The 10438-nt window shown below is 38.2% G+C and overlaps 1 protein-coding gene across 1 annotated transcript; it reads right to left on the bottom strand.

Moving 5' to 3' along the window:
- Positions 1–1039: 1039 nt before the first annotated feature.
- Positions 1040–9945, bottom strand: LOC135219207 (uncharacterized). Its single transcript, XM_064255768.1, has 8 exons — positions 9118–9945; positions 7036–8182; positions 5559–5637; positions 5263–5346; positions 4970–5061; positions 3641–3827; positions 3124–3213; positions 1040–2716 (listed from the first exon to the last, which is right to left on the bottom strand). The coding sequence occupies exons 1-8, from the start codon at positions 9685–9687 to the stop codon at positions 2509–2511; spliced, it is 2457 nt and encodes an 818-aa protein (XP_064111838.1). The 5' UTR covers positions 9688–9945; the 3' UTR covers positions 1040–2508.
- Positions 9946–10438: the final 493 nt, after the last annotated feature.

Here is a 10438-nt window from a genome sequence, read left to right on the forward strand (position 1 = left end):
TAGGTATTACTAAGGGTTCTTTCCAACATCCTTTTTGCCCCCTAGCTGCAACCCCTTTCATTACTTTTACTGTAGCTCCATTCATATTGTCTTTCTTCCATCTTGCTATTCACCTCCTCCTAACCATTATTTCATAGTGCAGCTGCGAGGTGTTCGTCCTGTTTCACCTTTCAAACCTACCTACTCTCAATTTCCAGCGCTGAATGACCTCATAGCTATATATCCCAGTGCTTGGCCTTTGGCCTAAACTCTATATTCCACTCCATTCCATTCTTCTCTGTCAACAGGCCACCAAGTCATCGGCTGTATTGCCTCATACACAAAGATCTTATTAAAAGATTCTACCTTGAATTCAAGTAAAGAGCGACCAGATAATATGAATTCGATATTCCAGTAGCTCATGTAGTATTTCAGCAGTTTCTCTGTGATTTAAAAGGAAATTCTGTTCATTTTCATTTGTTTTAAGCCTTATCATCTTCCTTCCCAGTTCCTTTTACCATATTCGTTTTTAGAATTATGATGGGTAAGCTGTTAGTTGCATATATAATCTACTTCAGGAATTGACACAAGATGAGGACATAGGATGGCGGCGATAAAATCTATTGTAATCACACCCCCATTATCAAAGGAACCCATTAACATCTTGGTCGGGGTAAAGTAGTACCAAACGCGATCAAGGAGCTTTATCCATATTCCTCTCTTAATTTAGTTATACTGTGATACCTCAGCGAGATAAATCACTATAAAGATAAATTCGCCCATTTTATCATTCTCCTCCCAACGAAAGTTCGCTGAGAAAACAGCATACATAAAACGGCCAAGATTTTCCCTGCTAAGCATTGCACGATTCCAGCCAATAGCTAAAATCCATTATGAATGTTCAGTAATTGGAAAAGTGAAGGAATAGCAAATGATAGCAAAACCTTTTTAACAAAAATATTTTTTCAACCTGATTTCTTTCATATTTACAGCGTATGATAGGTTCCCCTTAAAAGTAACAAATATTTGTAATGATATGTAATTCAATACAAAAACTTCATTTAAGTTAAGCAACATTTTATTATATAGCTCAGCACATATTCAGATTCATCTTACAGATTTTCGGCTTCATATAAAGTTTGAATCTGAATCGTGGCTGTAATAGATCACATTTAAGTAGCTTAACATGGGACTTGTTTCCAACTGACACAGGTACATTTGTCCGTATTTGCCAACCTTACCTGATATGAGGTTGGCTTTTTCAATTTTTTTACTTTTTTACAAAACACTCTCTTTCTTACTGGAGATTTTTATTAAACTTTTTTTTCTAAGTGCAGATTATTCTCTTTAAAAAGGTCTTGTCATACCGCAGGTTGTCTTTACAAATCTGTTTTTCTTTGTATAGGTTGTCTTTATGAATCGCTTTCTTCTTACTGTAGATTTTCCCTTGTCGTCGAATATCAACTGCCTTCAATTTACGTAAATATTTAGTTCTCTAGTTGATCATCTTTTCCATGTTATACACTCATATATCTAACATTTTTATCATTAATTGTGTGATTTTATATACTTACAACACCATTCGTTATTCATACCGAGATCACGTTTATTTTCGAGTATGGCACTCTTCTCAAGCACTTATTTGACGTATTCAGCTTCCTAACCTAATTTTGTAAGGAACGTATGATCATAATTCTGACTAGAGAAATTCTGTTATGGAATCCTGATCTCTATGTGAATTGTTATTCTTTACAGAGAATTTCAGAGGGGAGTGATTCGTTGGGCAGTGGGGGAGGGGGGCTGCTGGGGCGGCCCTTTCAGAGAAATGGAAGCTTTGGGGGAGGTTACAAAAAGGAATTAGGAAAGTTGGAGATGGAGGCAGGGGTGAGTATCCAGAGATTGCTAGAATAATAGTTTTCAAGTTAAATGTGAGTCGAATAAATCGACGGCGTTTATTTTCATTATTTTTCGACATTTCTAAGGAACAAAGGATTTGGACATGTGACAGTGATTGTCACGTCAGCTTCTGCTGACGTCATTCATTGAGCAAGCTTCCTTCGACCTTTTTAAAGTATAAGTTGTTGATTCGCAACTTTACTAAGGCATCTTTGTGGCTTCAAATATCGAGACCCGTTATACGATGCGAAGAGGTAATTAGAATTGGAAATACCACTTCTGAAATTGCTCATCATAAAGGGTTTTCAAAAAGCTAAAAAGCAAAGCAGGATCACATCAGAAGAAGATGAGCGTAGTTCAAACAGCAAAGCTAAAGGACGAAGCTGGATCACTTCAGGAAAAATGAGCGTAGTTCAAACAGCAAAGCTAAAGGACAAAGCAGGATCACGTCAGGAAAATGAGCGTAGTTCAAACAGCAAAGCTAAAGGACTAAGCCGGATCACGTGGGGAGAAATGAGCGTAGTTCAAACAGCAAAGCTAAATGACGAAGCAAGACCAAATCAGAAGATGAGCGTAGTTCAAACAGCAAAGCTGAGTGACGAAGCAGAATCACGTCAGTAAAATAAGCGTAATTCAAACAGCTGCTTTGAATTCGGTTCTCGTTGAATCTGAAGAATTGACTTCATAGCGGAAAGTTTTCCTCAGTTTCCCCAGGACTTTCTTCGACAGTCTGAGGAGGTTTTCGCCCTTGGCGTCTGTTGGCGAGACTCTCTTTGTCCTTGACAGCAGAAGTAGGAGGACGGTGATCCCTTGTAAGGAGTTCAAGGTGTCTGTCAGTGCCCTGTTCGGGGGAAATGAGAGCATTTTTATTTTCGTTTCAAATATGCCTGTGGAGGTTAAATTTTAGTTAGTTGTATTATAAAAGAGAGATTATATATATATATTATATATATATATATATATATATAAATATTTATAATTATGTAGTAATATGTATATATAATATGCATATATATATATATGTATATGCACCCAATCATACATATGTATATATATTATATATATATATATATATATATATATATATATACACCAATCTAAGAACTTCATTAGATCCAGCCAAATATATTTAGCACGGTCCATCTTCGACGGAGGAGTAATTGGGTTCCCCGGGAATCATAAATTCAAAGCAAATTGCAGCACCTTCGCTTAATGAGGGTGAAGGGAATCGGGAAATGAGGGACTCACCAGAGTTCCAGAGGAGCCACTTTCCACGATAGGACTTCCGTGCACCAACACAAGACCGCAAAAGTCAGGATATTCAACCGCGTAGAGAATCTGCAACAAGGAAACCAGAAAACTGAAGTTAATCATATTATAGAGCATGAATTATTATTTCACGTGCCTTCTAACGTAAAGCCATTGGCATACGCAAAAAAAAAAATTCTTCACCTACGTTTGAATTATTATTGAAATTTTGTGCATTATGAAAGATTGCAGAAATTACTTTGAAATACAGTGTCAAAATCAAGTAAGGTCTGTAGCTATGATGAGGCAAATACGCGGCTTCGGGTGGTCTGGAAAATACAGAAGTCCACGCCGGGCATTTCATAAACTACCAAATACTTTTAGACCCATATAGACACATCCTCATACCTACGATCTGCTGAGAAAAATTTGGACACACTTAGTTAGCAAAATCCAGAGGTCCGCACTAAGCTTTATTACACAAATAACCAACCATGAGAAGATGTACTGGGCTTACCTTTCAACGTGACCAGTGATTTCTGTTGGGGGTTTCTTCTCCTTTTCGCTCTCAAGTTGATTTTCCTCGGCCCTTGAGGTCTCGGTCGATTTCCTGTAGTTCAGACGTGTCAGGACGAGAAGCAACACGTTCCAGGTAGATAGGACGCCAATCGGGCCGTAGAAGTAGACTAGTAAAGCCGCATCATCTGAGCGTATTAAAGGATTTATTTTTCATTTTTATTGGATAGATGATAGACACGAGGTATGGAACCCACTTACCCTGCTCTTCTTTTTAATATGCATACATACATATATACATATGTGTGTGATTGTGTTTAAAACATCACAGTAGATGAACGTGACTTCATTATTTAAATGAACAGGAAAATATATATATATATATATATATATATATATATATATATATATATATATATATGATATTATATATATATATATACATATATATATATATATGTGTGTGTGTGTCTATATACACATATATATATATAATATATATATGTATATATATATATATATATATGTGTGTGTGTGTGTGTGTGTGTGTGTGTGTATGTGTGTGAACGCGCGTTTGTTTGTGTGTGGGGGTAGGTGACCATTTTAAAGTTTAAGAAATAAAGAGCAAATCTTTCAAAATTTGCCACCAGAAAAAAAAAGTTAAATCCTCATAATAGGCCTTTTGACATATACATTGTATGATAGTTATTCTCACCTTGATAATCATTTAGAATTATATTAATAGTACATGATAATTTTTACTCCCATCTCGATTTAATATCACTGGAAGGTACTCGCTGAAAGATAGCGCTATACATAGTCATCTATAAAGTACTTTACTTCTCAGGGCATTCTTGAAAACAAAGTATTCCAGGAATCAATTTATGGGACGCTTGTGTCTATAGTTTCGTATAAAGAAAATAATGTGAGATTTCCTCTTAAGGAAACCATTGTTTACGGCCTTCTCTAAAGAACAATACTTTTGGATACGTTTTAAAGGGCACCATTTCTTTATGTATTTCTCTCATAGGTAATACTCCAAGGTTTTCTCTGAAAGGCAGTACTCTTTAAGGTTTAAGGTTTAAACAAAGGGAAGTACTCTCCATTTACTCTTAGAAAAAAACACTTTTTTTTGTTCCTTGTAGAAGACAATACAATTTTCTGCCTTGTTTTATCTTTGTAAAGCCCATTATTGCCCAAGGTCTTATCCAAAGGATAAATCATCGTGATCTTTTTAGAAGGAAACTACTCAAATGTTTTTTAATAAAAGGACACCGAATTCCATCACCTACTCTAATGAAGAACAGTTATGCATAAAACCTCAACTTACCATGAAACCAACAACTTGAAACTCCAATATTCGGCTTGATCACACCCCAAACGTTGTCAGGAGCCAGGTTCTGCATTACGATTGTAATTATGCTGAAAAAAGATTACGATCCATTAATCACTACTAAATCACTATCAGTACGTTTCATAGAGAGGAAGGTGTCTATTAGAATATTTATGACATTTTCATAGTATTTACGGCTGAAAAATTACATGGCAACGCACATAAAGTGGGCGAAGTTTTTGTTGTAGGATATTAATTATCATGGCTACTCAAAATTCCAAACTACTTACCATATGCAAAGAGGGATTCCCCAGCCATACAACGCATAAATACTCTTACGGCACAATCTGATGGGCAAGTAATCCTTGAGACTCCTAGAAATTCACAAAATAGATTAGTTGGTTTGTCTTTGATGGTCAACTAAGAAAAATAATTCGGATCACTTTCAGATTCTAGCAAAACCATATATAGGATTTTCAGAAATACTGAGTATGGCAGCTGTATATTTCTAGGATTTAAAAGGCTATGCAAAATACTCATGTGAAGTAAATGTAAACATTAAAAGGTAATTATTTCAACTCCTTACCACGTTTCTCTCCACGTCTCAAAGCACATTGCATTCAACCAGAAGTACGTTGCAAGAAATCCAAACTGCATAACGATGGCTGTAACGTTCAAATAATTTATTACTATTCACGAGCTTTTGAAAGGATAAATGGAATATTTATAGACTACTGAGGGTAATTCTATCAGTCGCATAAATCACCCATCTCAGCTTACTTCATTATAATTTACGTGCTCAGTGATGCTATAATATTAGAAAAGGTTACTCAGCATCCATTTATCATAATCCATTTTCCTAAAAGTTAAGTGAAAGCTAAATATATTCCATACCGAAAGAAACGTCATTAACAAAAGGTAAACAGATTAGGTGAAAAGTATTCTGGAATATTTGTTGCTACCTGTGTGGTTATATAGTGTGAATTTTCACAGAGTTTATTGTTTCAAACCTTCACACAAACCAAAATACCCAAGTCTGTCGCAAAATACTAATACCTTTAATTTCTTGACATAATCCATTATGTCCCCCAAACACTAATGCTCCTGAAGCTGTCACAGAAACTCTAATAGCCCAAAAACTGTTACAAAAATTGGTGACCCTAAGCCTTTCTCACAAACTCAAATGCCTCCGAACCTTCCACACAAGACATAATGTTGTTCGAACATGTAGAATAAACCAGATCGCCCCAAACTCTTCACACTTACCTTGGTGCCCCTAAGTTGTTAACACGAACCCCAATGTCTGAAAGTATCGGACAAACTCTTACGCATTAAATTCTTGACAATAACCACAAGGGTCAAAATCTATAATAGGTCCTAAGTAGTTGAAAGTCTCCCCACAAACTCTGAAGCCCTTTGGATATCTGTCTAACGCTGCCATTATACAAAAAAAATTAAGGAATTCTTATCTGTATCTGTCTTTTTATTTCTCAAATCAGCGAGCTACAATCCTTGTGAGAATTGAGTCCTTCCCCATTTGTTAATTTTTGGTAATATGATTCTCAAAGACACTGTTAATACCAACAGTACCTGTATGGTTTAATCTTAACACTGGTTCTGTAGAGGAAGCATAGCAAATATCGCTATAAAGTTGCATTATTCACTAGGTGTACACCCAAATACTTTACAAGCCCCATTCCGCTGGTGTTGAGGTGCTAGTAGTAATTCATAAGTCAGTTTGTATTGAATACTGAGAATAGGAATTCTACACGATTTTCATATTCCCTAGTAAATACTATCCTAAATAATCACTCTGAAATAACTTTTCATTCTTAATCTGATTTGCGTAGCAGTAGTGGTACTATACTCATACATGTGTGTATACTGTCCCTTTGGTTACTGAGCCAGCCGCCCGCACCCCACCCCAACCCCCTCCCTGAAAAACAAATTAATATGTTAAAATTAACATATGGAAATAGAATTACCATATGACATAACCATAACAATAGTTCCCGAGATAAGTTAATATAAATAAAAATGATAATAAATAAACTAGGTCTTACCGGTTCTGAAACAGGCCGCGTCACCCATGCTTCTACCAGCAATATGAACTGCCAGGCTTGCGGAATATGCAATACAGAGCGAAACTGCATAAAAGAAAAGGCACGAATCCTCAGTGGCCAATAACCCTGACGACAATAGCAGATGAAAGATGGTGGTAATCAGGAACATGAGAGAAATCACTTGACAAATGGAAAACAGAACTGGTCGCACCTTCAGCCAAGTGGGAGTGTCATTTAGGCATATCAGAGCACCTTGTTCACGAATAGTAACGTCGATGAATGTATCAATGCAGAATTCGGTGGTGGGAATAACTCTGCCTTCAGCATTCAGACTACCATCCATGCCTATGTTAACCATCCCCTCGGCTCTGATAATTGGCTTGCACACAGGCCATCCAGTCACAACATTGAAACTGGACAAACCAGGTGGACTGAAAGTATTGTTGGGATCTGGCTCACAGCTGAAGCGATTGATGTCCATCGAGTACCCCTTGTTGCAGCATTTGTTAATGCACGTCCCATTTGAGCAGGATTTCTGAAAGGCCTCTGTCGGATTGATGTAGCAAAAGCTCGTGAAGTAATCAGTAGAGACATCAGAGTTCTCAATCCCGTCAACACAATATTCAGGGCACTTGTGATATACGCGTCTCATGTCGACCTCATCTGGAATCCAGCCATTTACTACACCGTCAGCGAGGGACAGTAAGTTAGACTGCTTATAATCAAGAGGTATAGTTATCATGGGTTCGGAGTCGCATGTCAGTGGACTGACGTAATTTGTGATGTTGGACCAGGCTACGTTCTTGGAAAATGGTTTTGCAGATATAGGAGGTCTGAGCAACTGAGGCGTCCTGGCTGGCTGGCACGAACCGTCTTTCATGGCTTGTCCAGGAGGACAGCATCTTGGCACAGACGGTATGGGCACACATGCCTTGATCATGTATGTCAAATCACCGTAAGGATTTAAGTGGTGGATGAGGCAGTACTTGTTAATGCGCTGGCCTTCAAGTTCGCCGGCTTTCTGGAGAAGGACCATGTCCCCCCGGGGTCTCAGATGGAATTGGCCCTCCGTGAAGTTGAAGGAGAGATGCTTGGCTGGGTCACAGTTGATGTCCTTCACTGTCACGTCGTAGTTGGTTGTATCTTCCTGGAAATCCGGGGATAAAAGCCCTAGTTTCAAAAAAAGTTACCAAACACAATGAACTTAAAGTAATAAAAAATAAATATATTGATTTCATTATGACTACTCACTTACAATGATCACGTGTAACATGAACAGTGTTGTTAATGAATCTTTCATGTCCTGAATAAAAAAAAAGGATAAGCCTATCTATTGACTGTCTATCTATCTGTCAAAAAGGGGTGAAAGAGAATTCAATCCATACAGTATGGCTTAAATTGCAAAACTGATCTCCAATTTCTGAATTAAAATTCTGATTCTATTTACATTTCTATACCAGGAAAAGAAGGGAAAATGGAATTGAAAGAAATTGCTACATACTTATAGAATAGATAAACAAATGATAAATAAATGAGTGGATGCATAACCAAAAAATTAAGCCTAAAGTTCCTCGATACATTGAAGAACCATTAGCTCTCTCTCTCTCCTCTCTCTCTCTCTCTCTCTCTCTCTCTCTCTTTGGTATTCAAATCTTCTTGACTTGATTACTGTAAAAGTATAAATGGAATTAGATATTATCAACTGCTTTTTCTTTAGAAAGCAATTAAAGCAAGGAACCTTGTTTGGCCGCATCCAATTACTCACTGAGAGCATCATTGTTCCTTTGAAGCAACTGAATCTTAATAAGGACATATGAAGCATCTGAGACGATCGAAATTCAGTGTCAAGGGTTTCTTTGAAGCATTTGCAGCAATGAGAGCTTTATTGCAGCAATCGGCCGATTTCTGAAGCATTAAAGCTTTTTAATACCATAATAACTTTGACGCGAATAGTAACAATAACAATACTGAAATCAGTTCTCCCAGAAACACGTATGAACCATATATACTTTCAAACGGCCCAGAAATGCAGAGGAATTAACGCAATGGTTATGTTTACATTATTCACAATTGTCTGCTTACCTCCCAAGTAAGTAGGAAGTCCCTCTGGGCGGGAATGACTGTATTCCCGTCGTAAGGTCGACATTGTTCGTCCTCAAGGATTTCATCTCCTTGGCAGTAACATTTAACGATAGACCCAGCCACCTGCGGTCCCCCTATAACCGGGCACGATTCCATGGGGCTGGAGGTACCCACCGCAAGAGACTCTGGTCCAGAAGCTACCCCTGGGGTCACTGGTTTAGTAGTTGATTCATTGGGCGTTGGACGAGTAGCTGCTTCGGGGGACACTTGGCTAGCAGGTGACCCGAAAGGCACTGGTCTAATAGTTGATTCAGCTACCCCAGGGAACGCAAAACTGGTAGCTGATATAAGGGACACTGGCGTAGTAGAAGTCACATTCAACACATGGCTAGCAGCCAATCCAGCGGTCATAGTTCTGCTATCAGCTGGTTGTGTGTTATAGGAAGCCTGGGGTGCTGTTAATCTTCCAGGTTCTAGAGCGCTGCCATCATTTATGGCGTCTCCTAGTACCCTGGGCAAAGCTGCAGGGGAAAGCGCGCCGAGGATCATTAAGATGTTAATGAGTTCCATCGTGAATAGCCCTGTGAAATTAACGGCAATAAAAGTCACAATAAACGAGATTATATAGCGGGCTACGTTCTTTAGCTCTTAGGCCGTGTTTTGTAATTCTCTTCGAAGTCACTTCTTACAATCCAGAGGAACTTTTGAAACACTCGACTGCTTGACCAGAGACTCCCTCCATTCACTGCCTCCCTTTACCACCCATTCCAACTAGCAACTGATACTGATCCCAGTTTCCCAAAGGCCCCTGACAGTCTGACTGGTCCATCCGCGGGATGATCCCTGGGAAAACACGAGTGGGAGGAGCTTCGGTCTAAGGCGGTTGGGTTAAGCAACAACTCACCCGACCTTGTCTTTGTTACTATTTTCCTCCAGCGACGCCTTACACGAAGCACAGCATACTCATCGTGTCGTTCAGGAGATCAGTGACTCTGTTATTATTTTTACGTCTGATACTAAGTATTTTCCCCTTTATTTTTATATGAGAAAACGAATAGAAACAGCGGTCTGACAGCCAGACAGTCGGCCTGACAGACAGACAGACGGACGGAGAGAAAGCTGGTCGTCGTAGTACTGTATTCCGGGAGTTTTCCCGTTTATGACGTCACACATCAAAGTCTATGTTTTCCCGATTTACGTATCAACAAACTTATATACTGTGAAAATTTTCGCTTGTTATTCTGCTTTCAACTATATATATATATATATATATATATATATATATATATATATATATATATATATATATATATATACATAC

Source organism: Macrobrachium nipponense, chromosome 1, assembly GCF_015104395.2.
Source record: "Macrobrachium nipponense isolate FS-2020 chromosome 1, ASM1510439v2, whole genome shotgun sequence".
In the NCBI taxonomy this organism is placed as follows: Eukaryota; Metazoa; Arthropoda; class Malacostraca; order Decapoda; family Palaemonidae; genus Macrobrachium; species Macrobrachium nipponense.

Bases quoted from the DNA above. Each gene is read 5' to 3' on its own strand.
- LOC135219207 (XM_064255768.1), bottom strand. From the start codon at position 9,687: ATGGAACTCATTAACATCTTAATGATCCTCGGCGCGCTTTCCCCTGCA. The intron at 5,638-7,035 runs GTAAGACCTAGT...TGAACGTTACAG, and splicing joins CGCGGCCTGTTTCAGAACCG to CCATCGTTATGCAGTTTGGA. The intron at 2,717-3,123 runs GTGAGTCCCTCA...TCCCCCGAACAG, and splicing joins GTGGCTCCTCTGGAACTCTG to GGCACTGACAGACACCTTGA.